The 20233-nt window shown below is 33.6% G+C and overlaps 2 protein-coding genes and 2 pseudogenes across 3 annotated transcripts; 2 read left to right on the plus strand and 2 right to left on the minus strand.

Annotated features, from left to right (window-relative positions):
• The first annotated feature begins 615 nt into the window (after window positions 1-615).
• LOC132598544 (MLO-like protein 13) lies at window positions 616-4929 on the plus strand. 2 transcript variants are annotated; one of them, XM_060311480.1, is made up of 14 exons: window positions 619-828; window positions 1064-1121; window positions 1215-1417; window positions 1832-1948; window positions 2311-2368; window positions 2457-2533; window positions 2890-2964; window positions 3079-3167; window positions 3257-3306; window positions 3440-3480; window positions 3969-4178; window positions 4262-4329; window positions 4434-4494; window positions 4570-4929. In XM_060311480.1, the coding sequence occupies exons 1-14, from the start codon at window positions 709-711 to the stop codon at window positions 4792-4794; spliced, it is 1452 nt and encodes a 483-aa protein (XP_060167463.1). In that variant the 5' UTR covers window positions 619-708; the 3' UTR covers window positions 4795-4929. The 2 variants fall into 2 exon arrangements, with proteins under 2 accessions (XP_060167464.1, XP_060167463.1); XM_060311481.1 differs by lacking the exons at window positions 4434-4494; window positions 4570-4929 and having other exon boundaries at window positions 616-828; window positions 4262-4333.
• A 132-nt stretch (window positions 4930-5061) lies between these two features.
• Window positions 5062-7123, minus strand: LOC132644577 (uncharacterized; annotated as a pseudogene).
• Window positions 7124-7698: 575 nt separating this feature from the next.
• LOC132598546 (MLO-like protein 13) lies at window positions 7699-13643 on the plus strand (annotated as a pseudogene).
• An 88-nt stretch (window positions 13644-13731) lies between these two features.
• Window positions 13732-16356, minus strand: LOC132598545 (uncharacterized). The gene is made up of 5 exons (XM_060311483.1): window positions 16266-16356; window positions 15561-15823; window positions 14595-14831; window positions 14289-14506; window positions 13732-14202 (listed from the first exon to the last, which is right to left on the minus strand). Exons 2-5 carry the CDS (start codon window positions 15804-15806, stop codon window positions 13938-13940), a joined length of 966 nt encoding a protein of 321 aa, XP_060167466.1. The 5' UTR covers window positions 15807-15823; window positions 16266-16356; the 3' UTR covers window positions 13732-13937.
• Window positions 16357-20233: the final 3877 nt, after the last annotated feature.

Here is a 20233-nt window from a genome sequence, read left to right on the forward strand (position 1 = left end):
TTTGTTTCGTTTTAAACATATAAAATTAATTTAATAATTTGAATTAGAATTATCCAAATCAAAATTTGATAAAAAATAATAAGTATTTTACACCTTTAAATTAATCGAATTAAAATTGAAAGTATCAACTGATGCTTAAATATTGCTATTGTTTTATCTCAAAGAGAGGAAAATAGTTTCCTTTTAAACAAATCTTCTCTTTTAAAAAATATTAATAAATTTGCCGATTTTGTATTCGTAGCAAACATTAATATAATAAAATTTTAGATACGGAGCACAAACTACAATGTTATATTAATCGTGTTTTGAACATAATATATATATATATAATCACTATTCAAAGACAACTATATACACATAGATGCACTATAATCTAAAGTGTTGGGCCCGTGCGCATAGGCCGTCTAGTCTGGTAGAAAGATATGAGAACAGAGAAAAACATAAGAAAAGAAAAAGAAAGCCTAAAAAAATCTGGCAGAAAGATATGAGAACAGAGAAAAACATTTGTTCTTTGCTTGCTCATTACCTTTATTTGTTCTCGATGGATGATGTACATACGTACTATAATTTCCTTCGCTGACACTTATGCTTTGCCTTAGCTTCAAACATGTCCACGGTACAATTTCTCCCTACTTTCCCTTTATAATATTAATGCTTTGCAAATGTCTTTAATTCATCAAGGCATGCTCTAAAATAACTTCCAAGAAAATGGCGGAAGAGTCCCGAGAGACTCTGGAGTATACACCAACATGGGTGGTTGCCGTTGTCTGCTTCATCATCGTTCTCATTTCCCTTGTTGCTGAACGTGGCCTTCATCATCTTGGAAAGGTTCCTTCCTTGTCTCCCCTCGTTTGTCTTCCGTGTGATATAACAATAATAATGAAGTCATTTTTCCGTTACAAAATGTAAAGAATGTGATTTGTTACTCTATTTTTAATAATTGAGTGATCATATATATAAGCAATCAACTTATCTTTTTCGCGTTGCGGTGACAGACCTTGGATCAATTGATTACTAAATTTTTTATATTAATGTGTTAATTATGATATCATGTTGCATACAGTTTTTCCGGGATAAGAAGCAAGATGCCCTATTCGAGGCCCTCCAGAAATTAAAAGAAGGTTTGACACACAATCTATTTTCGTTACAATAGCTTTTAAGAAATTGAAAATTCATATGTATATTTTAATTGGTTTTTGGTATTGAATTTGTAGAATTGATGCTTTTGGGATTTATTTCCTTACTATTGACGGTGTTCCAAACGTCAATAAGCAAAATATGCATTCCTGAAAATATTTCATTAATAATGCTTCCATGCAAGCTGAATGAATCTGCTACTTCTAATCATCTCACTATAACGACTGGGAGACACCTTTTATCTGGAGCTAGCGGTGCAGACCATTGTAGCCGTCATGAGGTAGCATATGTTTTCTCTTAATTATGTTTTCTTTTTCCAAGGAATAATGTAAGTTTCAATTATAATATTAACAACAACAACATATCCAGTGAAATCTCTCAAAGTGGGATCTGGAAAATTATAATGTTAAATGAAAAATAATTAATTTGAGTTTTCTGAAGACTCAGTAGCGGAATCAGAATTTTTATTAAAGGAGAATTAAAATATAAAAAATAAATAAATGAAGACGCCAAGAGGAGACACCTATAATATATACATAAAAAGTAATTTTAACCTATTATATATATATATATATATATTTTAATGTTTCGACAAAAAGGGTGCAGATACCCTAACTCCGCCTTTGAAGTATATAGGTTGAGTGATTATCCATATTATATTGTTAAATTTAATCTTATTGATCTTTTTGTGTAGGGAAAAGCTCCACTCTTATCCTTAGAGGCATTGCATCAACTGCACATTTTCATATTTGTCTTGGCAATCACACATGTGATCTTCTGCGCCACCACCATGGTTCTTGGAGGGGCTAAGGTATCATTTTAGTTATTATTTTTAAAAGAAAATTAGAACCCTTATTAATTTTCTTGGCCACTTTTTTGAAAAAAGAGATTAACATTTTGAGAAAACATCTATCATTGACAGTCAAAAAAGGGTAAAGAATGCCGCTTGACAAGCAAAAGCTTAGGTTATAATTAAAGTCTCATTAATCAAATTATATATGTTCATGAATCATGACCTTATAGCTTTAGTTGTTGACTTTTATTTATTTATTCAACACACTTACTTATAAGTTGTAGCAATTATTTTTACTTCTCACTAACATTAACATTAGTATGCAACCATGTAATATAATATTCAGCTCTTAATTAACGCCTTCTTGTTTGCTAAAATAGATACAAGAGTGGCGACATTGGGAACACTCGATTCAAAGGGAATCAAGACCACATCATGGTAGAATTATGTTACTTATTGTTCGTTATTTGTTTATGTCTATACTTCTTTTAAAGGATTATAACCATATGATATCCTCTACGTATAGTGCATGTTCTCCATCTTCAATCGTTCATGGATAGAGCTGGTAGACGTTGGAGGAAGTACGCTCTCATTAGTTGGACGGTAAGTTGATCGATTGCTAGCGCGCGTTTGGTATGACGAAAAATATTTAATTTATTAAAGATTTTCTATTTTTTTTTTCTATAAAGATTGATAACAATTTTATCAAATCAGATAGTATTTTGATGAAATATTTCAATGTTAAAAATTGATACTAATGTCTAGGTATTGATTGGGTAATTGATATTAAGTTAAAAGTTGAGATGGTTATGAAGAAAAATGAGTACTTCCCCCGAAAGTCGAAGTCATTTCTCCTTTTTTTATGAAAAATGTTTCCGACAATCAAATACTAAAAAATAACTCATTTTCAGAGAGAATATGGAAAAGGGAAGAGGTAACATTTTCCATGTCTATAATAGGTGGCGTTTTTCAAACAATTTTATGGTTCAGTAACCAAGTCAGACTACGTTGTCTTGCGGACAGGATTTATCAGGGTAAGTTGTACTAATACTTTCCGTTATCTTTTATTTTATCATTACTTTGTGTCAATTCTATGCTCTTTTACAGTCTAACTATAGTTCATTCTTTTTATTTTATGTATGATACAGGAACATTGTCCAGCCAATTCTAAGTTTAATTTTCACAAATATATGTTGCGGACACTGGCGCATGATTACAAAAAGATTGTCGGAATCAGGTAAATGAACATACATATAATAACAACTCGATAATCTTAGATTCAATTATATATAGTCAAGCTAAATTTTGGAAAATGATCTTGAACAGTTGGTACTTGTGGCTTTTTGTCGTTCTCTTTCTGCTAATCAACATTGCAGGTACTTTTCTATCCTAGCATATGAAATCTTACTCCTGAGTTTGCTTTTTTTTTTTTCACTATTTCTATCCTATTATATATGTTTCACTTTGAGCAACGAAATACTCCTATTAATGTATGGTTCAAATATGCAGGATGGCACTCTTACTTTTGGTTGTCATTTTTGCCTCTAGTTGTAAGTGACCAATCTTTTCTTTCCTACCCCCTTTTAATAACGAGAGTTAAATAAATAAATAAATAAAAAGGAAAAGCCATTTTGCGAACTTGAATCAAATTTAAATTTCAAACTTAGAGAGTCTTCCGGAAACAGCCTCCCTACCTAAGGCGGGGTAAGGTCTGCGTACACTCTACTCTCCCCAGACCCCACGTTGTGGGATTCACTGGGTATGTTGTTGTTGTTGTAGACTTACAATGAAATATGCCACTGAATTACAACTCTATTGATATCTGACTTTGTTTTCAAACGTGAAAACCCGAGAGAAGAAAAAGGAGATTACTCTTTTTATATTTAAAAAAGGTAAAGGAGTGTAACAACATATATTTTAATATAACAATAATTACGCCTCAATTTCGAGCAAGTTGGAGTTGGCTATAATGAATTATCATTGTTTATATCGTTTCATTTAACGATACATATTTTGACATGAGTAAAAATTTATGCAGCTATTACTACTAGTGGGAACAAAATTGGAACACATAATAACAGAATTGGCTCAAGAGGTTGATGAGAGGTCGTCAGTAGTAGATGAAACCACACCAGTTAGACCTTCTGATGAGTTGTTTTGGTTTCACAGTCCAGCTCTTGTCCTTTACCTCATTCACTTCATTTTGTTCCAAAACTCCTTTGAGATTGCTTTCTTCGTCTGGATTTGGGTAAGTAAACTTCATTTCTAACTTAACTTCACTCACTTTTCTTCTTTTCTAAATTTAATCTATGTTAATTGACAATTCTCCAGTGTACTTATGGATTCAAATCATGCATCATGGAAGAAGTGGGTCTCATTATTCCGAAAGTAGTTATTGGGTAAACTCCTCAAATCCCATAGTGGTTTTGTACGTCATTCCTCAAGAAACAGTAATAATTAGTTTCTGGCTGAAAGTAACCATGTATGTTTTGTGGTGTGACAGGGTGATTGTTCAAGTTCTTTGCAGTTACAGTACTTTGCCCTTATATGCTCTCGTCACACAGGTAAATAGTTCTAATTCACAATGATTATTCTTGAATAAGAATGGTGTATGATGTACATATTTGACTTGGACACAGATGGGAAGCAGATTTAAGAAAGGAATATTTGATCAGCAAACAGAAAAGCGTATCAGGGACTGGATATCAGGTGATGGAGCTGGTTCATCAACCCAAAGTAGAATGGTCACGGGAACACTAGAAAGTATCTATGTTTCTACGAGACCACCTGCATTCAATGAAATTGAAAACATTCCATCATCTGTCGAGCTTTCTTATCCAAACAAGCCTCAAAATACTCCTTAATTGTACTGTTATTGGTTTTTCTGAGTGAAAAGAATAAGGATGAACAATACATTATTTTTTCAAGAGTAAACATGTTTTTCAGATGTTCATGCTATTTTTCCCCAATCAAATTTTGTCTTCATTTTCCAGGATCAATTAGTCAGACATCAGCTCTAGTTACGCAACACTCTTTTTTTCAATAAGCATTTTTTGATTTTCATGTTACAAATATGATTATATGAAGAGGGATATATAAAACATTGCCCCCTCTAGCTCGATTTAATTACACTAGTTTCCTTGACGAAGTCCATGGTTTACACTCCTCTTACTACAAAGTTGAGCAAAAACTAGGAGGCTTGAAGTTTTGCATTGGAAGACCCTCCATTTCTAACCTCCCACGGTTAGAGTTTGAGCCTTCACCGCTGTTTTCTTCTTCACTTTCAAGTTGACTCAGTGTCCTCTTGGCATCAGTGGTGGAACCAGGATTTCCGCAGAGGGGGATCAAAATATAAAAAAGTAAACATACGAAGAAGCCTAAGGGGGTTCAACGTCTATTATGTATACATAAAAAATAATTTTAACCTTGTAAAAACAATGTTTTTTTCCGCCGAGGGGGCTCGGATGAACACCCTCGGCATAGTGTGGCTCCGCCACTGCTTGGCATATACAGTGAAACCCACTATAGCGACGACTGCTATAATGAATGAAATAACATTATAGAAAATCTCAACTGTAGTTAGGTGATGGTTCCCATATTGCACAGTCTGGAGGGGCGCAGTCTGGAGTATTTATATGTAGATGTAAATGAAGGATTCGGGGATCATTCCTGCAATAGAACCGCAAAGATAAGTACAATAAAGAAAATTACAATTACCAGCCCACAAGACCAATGCTAATAAATTTGACAAGATGTGAAGGTATCTCACATGAATTCTATCTCTGAAAAGCAAACCAACGAAATATGGAAGGATCATCCCAACTGTTGTTCCAACCATTACTATAAAAAATCCAAGACCGTGTCCAAATATCATTCCAGCAGGCCACATTATATGGTCCAGAAGGAATTTGGAATACTGGAAACAGTGCTAAAGAAGCTACAAGTACTAGAGCAAGTCCTGGATGGCCAAATGCAGTGGCTTTCCAATGTAGGATTGGAAGTCGAATCTGTAAGCTATAGGAATGCAATGATTAACAAGGAAACCTAATTTATGAATCTTCTATCACTAAGAAACGGAAGAAGGAAACAAAACAAATATTGCAAGAGCAATGCACTTGTAGGCTACAGAGTCTCGTGTCTGAGAATCTTGAGCTAAATCAAACTATTTATCACCATCATTTGAAAATGTATCATGCAATATAATTCACAAACATGACTAGAGTGAGCCAACGTGCAAAAGAATTATGGACTCTTATAGGGTTAGTTAGCCCACTGGCCACAATGTGCATTGCCCATGGCCTTATTCGAATGCAATAATTTGTTGGCCTAGTTCGAATGCAATAATTTGTTCAATACCGTGAGCTAATTCACACTGATTTACTCCAACCTTAAAAGCTCAGATCCATGGAGTGAATATACATTTAACCAGCACTACTAACCCAAGCCACTAGAATTTAGAATCTCGACTTTCTGAAAAAGAAATTAGAATCTCAACACAACATCCAATAGGAAACTAAAACAATACTATCACCAGCGTAGACCCTCCTTACCCGAATGCATTTACAAGTTGGCAGTTGGATAATGATAGTACTCATTTGCAAGATCCACGGTCCTTATGAACATAACTTCTAGTACTGCATAGCAGTTCCTGTCGAAGGATACCAAGTTCTATAACTTTAGATCCCGTAAGTAGCGGACTCGGCTCCCCTCCAGTAGTCCATCGGTCCATTTCGTCCAGTGGGTTCTTAAATTTAGTACACGTGTCCCTTTAGCAAATAAGTGGTCCAGAGATTAATTCACTTAACACACATAACTTAACCCTGGTTAATAGTTCACTCTGTTTCCGTATCTCCTCTCCACAGCCAAATAAGAGTAAAACTCCTTTTCTTTCCTTCCAAATTTCTCAAACAGGAGGGAACGAACAATGTTAATGCGCAAGGCACTCGTTGGTAAAATTTATAGTACTCCATTACCAGATCTTAATCAAAGTGCAGCCCCTACGAACTGTACTCGCTTTCAATTCTATGTGCTGAATTGAAAATCTCTAGGTAACAAATCAAAATCCAATTGAAATATATGAATACACTACTGAGAACTAAAAACAAGCTTTAGCTTGTGTACCAACTAAATGAATTTGCAGGGTCCTCCTTAGTTCTTACTGTCTATGGCAACCTCAGGACAGCTCGACCCCATTTTTGCATACCGACCACCCTCCAACGAAGTAACTTAAACAGCTAATTTCACCAAGAAATTCAAGGAGGACGCCACTTTTGTTTTGGTTAGTTGTTAGATTACTTGCAAGTTTTGCAGGGGTAGTAGGTTCTTGTCTGATACCAGAGAGGAGAGATTGAAGAAGATTTGACCGGGGTTAAGTTATGTGAATTAATCTGGACCACTTATTTGTTAAAGAGACACGTGTACTATATTTAAGAGCCCACCGGACGAAATGGACCGATGGACTACTGGAGGGGAGCTGAATCCCGTAAGTAGCACCTTAGGCTTTTGTTTTAAGCAAAACAAAGGTGTCATTTCGACAACAGTTTGAAAGTACTTTTTTTTTTGAGAAGTTTTTTTTTTTTCCAGAAAGATTTGGTGCAAAGTAAAAACATGTTGTTAGTAATTTCTAGTAGAAGTTCTTTGTGAGTACTCCAACTTTAAAATTTAAAAAAAAAAAAAAAACATTTGTTCTTTGCTTGGTGATCACCTTTATTTGTTCTCCACGGACCATTTACAATTTTACATACGTACTGTAATTTCCTTCCCAGACACTTATGCTTTCAATCATGTCCCCAGTACAATTTCTCCATACTTTCCTTTATAATAATGCTTCACGTACGAATGAATTGCAAATGTCCTTAATTCATCAAGGCATATGCATTGAATAAATTCCAAAAAAATGGCGGAAGAAGAGTCTCCATCTGTAGAGTATACACCAACATGGGTGGTCTCCGTTGTCTGCTTTATCATCGTTCTCATTTCTTTTGTCGCCGAACGTGGCCTTCATCATCTTGGAAAGGTCCTTCCTTAGATAGCCTTTGGTGTGATATAGCAATAGTAAAGTAATTTTTCCGTTACAAAATAACGAAATGAGATTTGTTACACTATTTTAAATAGTTAAATGACAATATATAAGTAATTAACTTATCTTTTTTCACTGTGGGTGACAGAGACCTTGGGTCATTGAGTGCTAAATTTTCTATCTTATTGTGTTAATTATGATATCATGTTGCATACAGTTCTTCCGGGATAAGAATCAAGATGCCCTATTCGAGGCCCTGCAGAAATTAAAAGAAGGTTTGACGCACCATCTATTTTCGTTACAATATCTTTTAAGAAATTGAAAATTCACATAAAGACAATTCTCATTTTTAATTGTTTTTGGTATTGAATTTCCAGAATTGATGCTTTTGGGATTTCTTTCCTTACTATTGGCGGTGTTCGTAGGGCCTATTCCAATAAGCCAAATTTGTATTCCTGAAAATCTTGCACTAATAATGCTTCCATGCAAGCTGAATGAATCTGCCACTTCTAGTCATTTCACTATAAGACTGGGAGACACCTTTTATCTGGAGGTAACGGTGCAGACCATTGTAGCCATCATAAGGTAGTTTATGTTTTCTTTTAATTAATTATTTTCTTTTCGAATGAAGAATCTTGTTTTAGAAAAGATACAATAGTTTCTGATTCTCTCGGACCACGAGCTCAGGGGTCAATTATGAATTTTAAATGATAAATTAATTGTTGGGAATTGTTGGGCTTTTGGTGTGAACGGAGTTTGATTCCATGATTTTTGGGTTGGGTTATGAATGGAAAATAAATGGATGTTAAAAAAAAAAAAACATTTCTACACTGGCTAAAAGAATTAGGAGGAAGATAAACCCTCATGCTATCGTCAGTTTTAAGTATATGTTCATATACAAATTCTGTTTATGTTTTTCTGGTTTAGAGCACAGTGGATAAACATTAATTAATTCGTGTCTTTTCAAGTGCATATATAGAGTGATCCACATTTTTTTAAATGATCTTATTGATCTTTTTTTGTGTAGGGAAGAGCTCCACTATTATCGTCGGATGCATTGCATCAACTGCACATTTTCATATTTGTAATGGCAGTCACACATGTGATCTTCTGTGCCACCACCATGTCTCTTGGAGCGGCTAAGGTATGATTTCAAAAAAATTTTGAAAGAAAATTAAGACCCTTTTAAATTTTCTTCTCCAATTTTGTGAAAGAAACATTTTGAGAAAAAATATATTATTGACAGTCGAAAAAGGGTAAAGAATTAATGTCGCATGACAAGCAAAAGCTTGGGTTATAAAGTCTCATTAATCAACTTATATATGTTCATGAATCATGACCTTATAACGTTAGTGCTAGCTGACTTTTTTACTTCTCACTAACAATAACATTAATATAATATTCCCCACTTAATTAACGCCTTCTTCTTTGCTTAAATAGATACAAGAGTGGCGCCACTGGGAGCACTCAATTCAAAGGGAATCAACGCCACATCAGGGTAGAATTATGTTACTTATTGTTCCTTATTTGTTCAGATATACTTTTTAAACGGATTATAACCATGATATCTAAACGGATTATAACCATGATATCCTCTGTGTATAGTGCATGTTCGCCATCTTCGATCATTCCTGGATAGAGCTGGTAGACGTTGGAGGAAGCACGCTCTCATTAGTTGGACGGTATGTTGATCGATTTCTAGCGTATTTGGTATGACGAAAAATATTTATTAAAGATTTTCTGCCTTTTCCCCACTAAAGATTGATAACAATGTTAGCAAATTGGAAAATGTTTTGATGAAATATTTTAATGATAAGATTTGATATTAATGTCTAGGTATTGATCATTAGATCATTGATATTAAGGACTCATTTGGCCACGAGAATTATTTACTTTTTTCTGGAATAACTTTTCACTTTATTTTAGTAGGTGTTTAACGGTAGATTTCAATGATTTTTCCCTTTATTTGGAATTTATGAAGTTAAAAATGGAGTTCTGGTTATACTTTTCGCAAAGTAAGAATAAACATTTTGTTTGGAATTTATGGAGTTAGAAAACAGGTTTAGAGCACTTTTCCAAATTTGGAATCCAACTCCAAGTTGGATTGAGAAATTTTATAACCAAACACTGATTTAAGGACCCTTTTGGCCATGAAAATTACTTTTTTTTTTTGGAATAATATCTCACCTTATTTTAAAATCAGTGTTTGGTTATAAAAATTTCTGAATCCAAGGGTCGGATTCCAAATTTGAAAAAGTACTCCAAACCTATGTTCCAATTTCGTCTTAATAAATTTCAAAAAAATATAACCAAACACAACTCCATTTTTAACTTCATAACTTCTAAATAAAGTGAAAAATATTTGGAAACTATGATCAAACACCTAATAAGCTAATTAGAGTTGAAATAGTTATGAAGAAAAATGAGTACTTTACCCAAAGTCGAAGTCATATTTCCTCCTTTATTGAAAAATATTTTTGAGAATCAAATACTAAAAACTAACTTATTTTCCAAAAAATATTTTTCATCGTACCAAGTACAAGATATGTATTCTGCAGAGAAGAATATGGAGAAGGCAAGAGTAAACATTTTCCTTGTGTATAATAGGTGGCATTTGTCAAACAATTTTATGGTTCAGTAACCAAGTCAGACTATACTGCCTTGCGGAATGGATTTGTCGGGGTAAGCTGTAATATTCCATTATCTTTTATCTTATGATGATGATTACTTTGTGTCAATTCTATGCTTTTGCAACAAAATTACAGTCCTTTAATTATAGTACATTCTTTTATGTATGATATAGAAACATTGTCGAGCCAATCCTACGTTTGATTTTCACAAGTATATGTTGGGGACACTAGAGCATGATTTCAAAAAGATAGTCGGAATCAGGTAAATGAGCATACATATACTAATAGTAGATTGGATAATAACTTGATAATTTAGATTTAATGATATGTGATCAGGCTAAATTTTGGAAAACGATCTTGAACAGTTGGCACTTGTGGCTTTTTGTCGTTCTCTTTTTGTTGATCAACATTGCAGGTATTTTTCCATCCTAGCATATACTTTTATATTTATATTTGTTTGTTTTGCTAAACTTTCAAAATCTACTTATTCTGAAAAATACTTTTTGTTAGAGGTGCTTTTAAAAGATGTGCTTTACAGAGTAACAGTTTGTGTTTGGCTATTAATCAATTTGAAAAACGCTCTTGCAAATATCGTATCAGAATTTGTCTTTGGCAAGATTCCAAAAGTGCTTCGAGAGAAAAGCTAATTTGTCTACCTTTTGTTGGTACTCAAAAATACTTATTTTATTCTTAAAAAATTTGATCAAATACCTCAACTCTCTAAAATAATATTTTTTTAAAGAAAAATATGACACTTTTGGCTTCGCAAAATCTTGACCAAACAAGTTATTAGTCCTAATTTTGCTGCTGCTGCTTTCTCTCTCTCTCTTTTTTTTTTTCCTCCCCCCTTCCTATTTATGAAGATGTATATTTCACTTTGAGAAACGAAATACTCCTGTTAATATATGCTTCAAATATACAGGATGGAACTCTTTCTTTTGGCTATCATTTTTGCCTCTATTTGTAAGTGACCAATCTTTTCTTTCCCACCCCCTTTTAATGCCAATAGTTTAAATAAATAAATTAAAAAAAAAAACGGAAAAACCCTTTTGAATAAAACCTGAATCAGATTCAATTTCAAACTTAGACTTCAATGAAATATGCCACCGAATTAACTTTGTTTTCAAATCTGAAAAGCTGAGTGCTAACTAAGGTTTTCTTTCAAGTTATTCATTTAACCATAAGACATTTATGATAAACAAGATATTGAGAAATTTCAAAGAATTCCTATCCTAATTTCCGAATTATTAGAAATTTAAATGGATTTATCTTACTCCATTTAACTGTAACAAAGCCTAACCTGTCCTTATTTTGTTGATAGATTATCTTTTAAAAGAAGAAAAGCAGGAGAAAAAAACAAGGTCTAAGGAGTGTAACAACATACAGTCAAACCTCTCTATAATTGTCATTCGTTATAACACCATTTCACTATAACGACCCGATTTTTTTTTGGAACTCATTTTTCATATTATATTTTCCTTCTCTATAACAATATTCTACCTATAATTGTAGTGACATTCATTAAATTTTTGTAAAAAATATATTATCTATAAAAATAAAATATTAAAATATTCATGATAATTATCATTATTGTCATGCAATTAATCAACTTCAAATACAAATATCTAAAAATCCTCAATTATACTATTAAACTCTTAGACATCCTTCAAGGGAAAGCTATTGAATTCCCTTTTACAGAAAGTTTGGACAAAAATCTTTGTCAGTTCAAGCGTTATATCATTATTAAGAGACTGTAATTTATAAAACAACCTACAATTGTAGAATTCTTACGTCAAACTTATAATATTTAGATTTTCAATTAATTTTGAATGTATATGTTCCTTAGATTTTAATTCTTTATCATTATGGTACAAATAGTTATGGATTTCTTAGTAATTTATTTGTCTTTTCAATTTTCAGTTAATGTAATATGAAAATCAATTGAGATTTTAAAATTAACAAGTATTTTGGTTTTGTTTATAACATAAAGTACAGAAAAATAATTTTTACATACTTTTGTTTATAACAGCTAAATGAGAACTAAACATCAAATGTCAGTATACATACATAACACCACCTCACTAGCTGCCAATAAGAGAGATTTGACTTTATGTTCCAAGAAAAATAATTATGCCTCAATTTCAAACATGTTGGGACCGGCTATATAAATTATAACCGTTCATATCACTTCATTTAACAACATATATTTTGACATGCATAAAAATTTATGCAGCTACTACTACTAGTGGGAACAAAATTGGAACACATAATAACAGAATTGGCTCAAAAGATTGATGAGGGGTCGTCAGTAGTTAGACCTTCTGATGAGTTGTTTTGGTTTCACAATCCAACTCTTGTACTTCACCTCATTCACTTCATTTTGTTCCAAAACTCCTTTGAGATTGCTTTCTTCGTCTGGATTTTGGTAAGTAAACTTCTTTATTTCAAGTCATTTTTTTTCTTTTTGAGAGCTAACTAAAGTGAAACTATGTTAATTGACAATTCTCCAGTGTACTTATGGACTCAAATCATGCATCATGGAAGATTTGGGTTTCATTATCTCAAAACTTGTTATTGGGTAAACTCAAATCCCAGAGATTTTGTTGTTCCTCATGAAACAGTGGTAATTAGTTTATGGCTGAAAGTAACCATGTAAATTTTGTGGTGTGACAGGGTAATTGTTCAAGTTCTTTGCAGTTACAGTACTTTGCCCTTATATGCTCGTCACACAGGTAAATAGTTCTAATACACCATGTCTCCAAAGAAAACATAAATAAAAAAATTCTAATTCACAATGATGATTCTTGAATAAGATAGTGTTTAATGTACATATTTGACTTGGACACAGATGGGAAACACATTTAAGGAAGAAATATTTGATAAGCAAACAGGAAGGGATTCGAGGGAGTTGGCATCAGGTGGTAGAGCTGGTTCATCAACCCAAAATAGGATGGTCATGGAAACACTAGAAAGCATCTGTGTTTCTAAGAGAATCAATGAAATTGAAGACATTTCATCAACTGTTGAGCTTTCTTATCCAAACAAGCCTCACACTACTCCTTAATTGTACAGTTATTGTTTTTTCAGAGTGAAAAGAATAAGGATGAACAGCACATTATTTTTCAAGAGTAAAGATTGTTTTCAGATGTTCATGATCAACAATCAAATGTTGTTTTCATTTTCCAAGATTAATTAGTCAGGCATCAGCTTTAGTTACACAACACTCTTTTTTTTTTTCCCGACAAGCATCTTTCGATTTTCTAGTTACAAATATGAAGGGATATATAAAACATTCCCATCTCTAGCTCGAATTATTTACAGTAGTCTCAACGAAGTCCAAGGTTTAACATTCCTCTTACTACAAAGTTGAGCAAAAACTAGGCGGCTTGAAGTTTTGCATTGGAAGAGCCTCCATTTCTAACCTCCCACGGTTAGAGGTAGAGCCTTCACCGTTGTTTTCTTCTTCACGTTCAAGCTGACTCAGTGTCCTCTTGGCGTAGACTGTGACACCCACTATTGCAACGACTGCTATAATGAATGATATAACATTATAGACAATCTCAACTGTAGTCAGGTGATGGTTCCCATATTGAACATCTGCAAATGTCCTCATTAGGCGACCACTGCAGACAAATTGAAGGAAGAAAAAAGTAAGCAAATCAGCAAATAAACTGGAAAAGAAGGGAAGGGTGCAGTCTGGAGTATTTACGTGTAGATGTAAATGAAGGATTCGGGAATCATTCCTGCAATAGATCCGCAAAAATAAGGCCAGAACCTCATCTTTGTCACTACCACCGCATAATTGAAGATTGTGTACGGAAATGGCGAAATCCTAAATACTGCAACCATACGAAATTGATGGAACCAACTCCCTTCTCCCACCAACCTAATCATGGCTGCCTTCTGAGGCCATCTCTTCAACCATTGCTGCAGATAGTACAATACAAGAAATTACAATTACCAGTCCACAAGACCAATGAACTAATAAACTAGATAAGATGTGAAGGTAGCTCACATGAATTCTATCTCGGAAAAGCAAGCCAACGAAATATGGAAGGATCATCCCAACTGTTGTTCCAGCCATTATAATAACAAATCCAAGACCATATCCAAAGATCATTCCAGCGAGCCACATTGATGGTCCAGAAGGAATTAGGAATACCGGAAATAGTGCCAAAGAAGCTACAAGTACAAGAGCAAGCACTGGACGGCCAAATGCAGTGGCTTCCCAATGTAGGATTGGAATTAAAATCTGTAAAATTTAAGAATGCAATGATTAACAAGGAAACCTAATTTATGAATCTTTTATCACTAAGAAACAGAAGAAGAAAACCATAACAAACATTGCAAGAGTAATGCACTGGTAACCTACAGGCAGTCCGGTCTCTGAGAATCTTGAGCTGAATCACACTATTATCCACTATGATAAATAACGAGGAACTGTTATCTTTCTCCACCTTCATTTTCATTATCAATATTTTTGGTGCAACACACAAAACTAATCAAATTAATGTGAAGAGACCCTATTCAAAGGACTACATAGTGCATATTCATTATGCAGTGTAACATTTGTTGACAGACGTGATCCAATCTCCAAGAATTTTGCGCCACTAGTCAATTTTTAATCAACATAGGAGGATAGACACACAACAAGTCAAGCAAAACCCATCTCGATTTGTTTGGCATTGTTTGACCGGACACAAAATTTAAGAAAGAAAGGGAGACCTTTGCACATAAGCTAAAAATGCATGAAATACCAAAACTACCCTTGTACCAAATGATTTGTTTTGTACTCAGTGAACAACAAGTCATGTCAATGTCAAGTGGAATGTTAAAGTAACTAGTTTCTAAAGATGGAAATGTGTCAACCTTTAAAAAAAATGGAAATGTGTCAATTTTTTGGACGGACAAAAAATGAAAGAGCACCGACCAAATTAGGACATAGGGTGTATATAGACAAAAGTGTGAACACTATAAGTACCTTCTTAAAAAGAAAGGGTGCTCCCCATTTTATGGAAACTAGTACTATTATCACAGTGAAAATACACCACAAAATGGCCTTGATCCACCATACAATAGACCCTCTTCTGGACTGTGATTGTAAAGTTTCAACTTCATCTGTTCTTTCAGTTCTAACAACAAGCCTCACATACTCGCTGTCTTCCTTTACTTGAATCACGTGATTAATATTGGCTTTGTCTGAATCATCAGTTGACTCTGGCATCATTGTTCGACACCAGAAACCTGTCAGATGAAAAGACAGGTGCACAACTTAAAATGTCTACTCATAGAAGCTGAGGATATTCTCAAAAAGATATTCTCATACTTATTCACAATTCTGAGGGCCATATTGCATCATCATTCAAAGTAAAAAGGATGAAGAGGAAATAAAGTTCCATTACCTATCAAGATAATCATACGAAATGGCGACCATTAACTAAATCGTAATATGAGCAAATTATTTTACTGAACTTGATTCAGATTAGTCCAATTATACCAACCAGGTCTCGTTTTTCAATAAGCCCCAATAAAATGAGCCGTCAGCAAACAGCTGAAAATATAAACAATGCCATTCCACCGAAAATAATGCGTCCATACAAATTAACAAAAGAAACATAAACGTCTCTCTACGCAAAAACCAAAGGGACTGGTATTTTGCTCCATAAAATCCATTAATGGAACTTACCCAGAAAAATGAATCCCTTGGAATTCACACTAGCACCACGATAAGAGGCATGTCCTAACAGCCTCGACCCCCTTTTGGATAAGCTTCCCTCCTGTTGGCCTTACAAGATCAAGAATAAGTAAGAAGCAACACGGCCCAGAGGTTTGAAGTAGTTGAGGCGGAAAATTTTGGTCTGACATTTCCCTTTCAAGCACCTTCTAGTTATGTGTTACACATACATGCTAACATTTACTCGACCAAGAACCAAGAGCATACCGTTTCACTATTGGTCTTGCATAAGGTCAGCAAGGAAACTGGTGCGTGGGAGACCAAGTAATTTATACAACTGATTCATCATGATATAATGACATTCAACTTCTGAGCCCTCCACCCCCACTATCCCACCACAATACGTGCCAATTGAATGGAAAGGAGGAAAATGCTCAGACTGAACTTAGCTTATATAAAGTACTAATATCATATAAATTCAATGTCTCACTACACGAGTACCTGTACTTAGCCGACCAATTAAGGTACCATCAAACAATCACTATAATTCAAACTTCTGAACAAATTAAAGATGGTGGATTTAAATGACTTGTTGAGTTGTAAAATTCCTTTCGCGGAGTCTCTGCCCTGGAAAAGAATCAATCTACACAAAGCTAAAAAGTTCTGGACTCCACACTCTGTATTCCTATCAGTTTTGTCGCGCACTTAAGCCCTGAAGCGAAGCTCAAAACACGTTGAGCGCTTCGCCTCGCTTTATGTGCGCTTCAGTGTCATCATCAAGGCTCTAAGACATACTTTTCCTTGCCAATGAGCCTCTCTTGAAGAGATGACCCTAGATAATCGTTATTTCACTTTATCGTTATGTTTTTACAATTTGTTTGTCCATATATTTGTTATTCACACTTATTATAATTAGTCTTGGGCTAAACATGTATATATTTTTATTTTTGCACCATTGAGCCTTTTTTCATTAAAGCCCACGCTTTATTTGCATTTTGCGCTTAAAGCCCTAGCTGACCTTAGAGCTTTTTTGCGCTTTTCGCTTTTGATAACACTGATTCCTATAACCTATAAAGGTACCAAAGAAGCATGATAAAGGTGATGACAAAATTTGCTAGTAGGAAGGATATACACAAAAGCCTATTTAAAACTTTGACAGATGATACGATACGGGATGGCTCAAGTGCTCAATTTTATCCAAGGCCTTGGAGACAATGAATGGAGGGCCTTCAAGCTATGGAAGATAGCATGGAAGAAGAGTACAAGAGCCCAAGAACCCAAGGCCCAATGCTTGCCTCTTAAAAGAAGCCAAACGTGTGATCTATGGCTACAAAAAAGTACCCCTTCCCTCCGCCAATACGATATATAAAACTTTTTTTTTAAAAAAAAAAAAGGAATTTCTTACTCCCTCTGTTTCAAATTGTTTGTCTTACTTTCCTTTTTAGTCCGTTTAGAAAAGAATGTCTCTTTTCCACATGATATGTTTAAGACCACAAGTTTAAAGGGAATTTTGGTACATTATACATATCTTTAATTTAAGACCACAAAATTAAAAAGTTTTTATTTACTTTCTTAAACACTGTTCCAATTCAAAACCAGACAAACAATTTGAAACGGAGGGAATATTTGATACCATTATTAGTATTTGCATCTGTTTCCAAAACAGAACACCATTTGTCCTATTTGAGCAAGTCCTGTAATCATCACATTGAAAACTACAAAGAAAAGATACCTCAAATGGCTAACCCTTAAACCACTTGGGGTTTAAACTAAGTCCAACACTTGAAATTCCCTTTTAGACTAATGCTGAATTTCCCATTTGATGGGGGAACAATACATAGTTCCTAAGCTCCTCTGTACTCACCAAACTAAACAAACCATGAAAAGAAATTCCAAAATAAAACAAGAATGAAAGTATATGCAACCCCACTCCCTCTAAAAATCTATGTTTACCAAAACCCACCAAAAAAATCATGCTTTAAGCACAGCTGTACAGTTTTCATAACTTTAATTTCAAAAGAAAAAGAAGACATGCAAATAAGCAGAAACCAAAAGACAAAATAACACAAGAAAAAGAGTAAAAGGGTTTTCAAGAAAATTACCGGTGACCGGAAAAGATTAAGTTTTCCGGTGTGTAGCCACTATCTTGGGTGTATTCTAATGTTGTGCTCTATTTTTCCTTTTTTTCGTGAATAAAATGGTTAACGTGAAGGAGTCCACCAACTACTTTTTGTGTTCTCTTTTTCGTTTTTCAAGAATGTTTAAGAGCCCGTTTGGATTGATTTATAAGTTGCTTATAAGCTATTTTCAGTTTTTTTTTTTAGTGTTTGGCTGAACAGTTTAAAGTTATTTTGTGTTTAAAATAAATTTAAAAAAATAATTGGGTCTATTTGACTTAACTTATCTAAAGCAGTTTATAAGCCAAAAAAAATAAATTAGACTACCCAACTTATTTTTTTTAGCTTATAAATTGCAAACAGCATATAGGTATAAGCTCATCCAAACAGGCTCTAAAATCTTGAAATTCTTTTAAGGAAAAAAAGGTTGACCAGTATTTCCTTGCTAATGAAACTATTATTTTTATTTTTAACAAGAACTAATTTTAGGAAAATAAATTGTTAAAACGACAGCTTGGTCTGTCCTAAATTTGATTGGAGAATGTTGCGTGAAAGTAATGTTCGATTGTATCACGTCTAAAAATTGAAGTACGTTTTGTGTTTTAGATATTTTGACAATAATTGAATGGAAAAAGTATGAGAACAACTATAAAAACATGACAATAATTGAACGGAAAAATATGAGAACTACTATAAATACAAAGAAAGAAATATAGCAAGAAATGAGATTTTATAAAAAGAATACAAGATATACTTTAGAGACAATTGATAACATAGAAGCATGCTTTAATTTAAATACATCAAGTTCAAAGAAATAACTATGTTTTTTATTACATCAAGAAGGGGGAGGGAAAAACGGAAAAGGGTTCTTATGCTACTACTCGGGGTTTATACCTCTATAATAGTTCTTTATACGTACTTATGTGTTTTCTTTAAAAAGTAATTACAATATTATTATTTTTAATGACTCCTGATGATAGTGATAGAAGATCCATATTCAACTATGTCTCAATTTTAAATTAATGAAAATCAGATAAAAAGCTTTCCAATTCAAAGGATTCATAGTAGTCATGTTACACACACTGCCAAAGGGAAAGGGGTACGAAGTATTACAAAATTAATAATGTTTGGGAGCTGATTTTGGAAGGGAAATGAGATGGTACACGAAAGTGAAAAGAAGTTTCTTTTGGTTGCTTAGTGGCAAAGGAAGTGGTAACCATTTTATTTTTTGGGGACAGTGCTTTATAAGGGCATAAAAATGGGCATATTCAAACAAAAACTCAATTTTGCCTCATTTTTTGTGGCCTACAATTTTTTGCATCACATTTAATTATTTTTTTTCCTCCGTTTTGCACCCTTTTTCTTCAGTGTTATTTTTCTGATTTCTTTAGTTTTAGGCAGTTGTATTTCATTTACATAAATAAACTCTGGCTACATGGTTGTTCCTTATTGACTTGGCTAATTGCTAAGGTATCAGATGGACAAAGTTTGGCAATGTTAATAAAGGTTAGATAAAAAATGGATCGAGAAGCGAATTATAACTGAATTCACCCAATTTAAAACACTTTATATTTCTTTTTTTTAGATTCCTAACTATAGAATTCAATCGTTAAACCAATTTATGGTATAATAAAACAAAATTATTTACCCTACACTCGAAACCATTTGTTTGATTAATTTTCTCATTTTGACAACTATTTTTGGTTGGTTTGGGGTAAATCCAGTTCAGCCCTTAATTGGAACACATCTCTCATCCAACCACCAGTATTTTTTAGATTTGTGGGGAGAAAATTGACACCTATTGTAATTACGATGCCAAATTATGCAGTAGTAATAAGATTTTCCATTGGTCAAATAACATAA

The sequence above is a fragment of the Lycium barbarum genome, chromosome 6, assembly GCF_019175385.1.
Source record: "Lycium barbarum isolate Lr01 chromosome 6, ASM1917538v2, whole genome shotgun sequence".
In the NCBI taxonomy this organism is placed as follows: Eukaryota; Viridiplantae; Streptophyta; class Magnoliopsida; order Solanales; family Solanaceae; genus Lycium; species Lycium barbarum.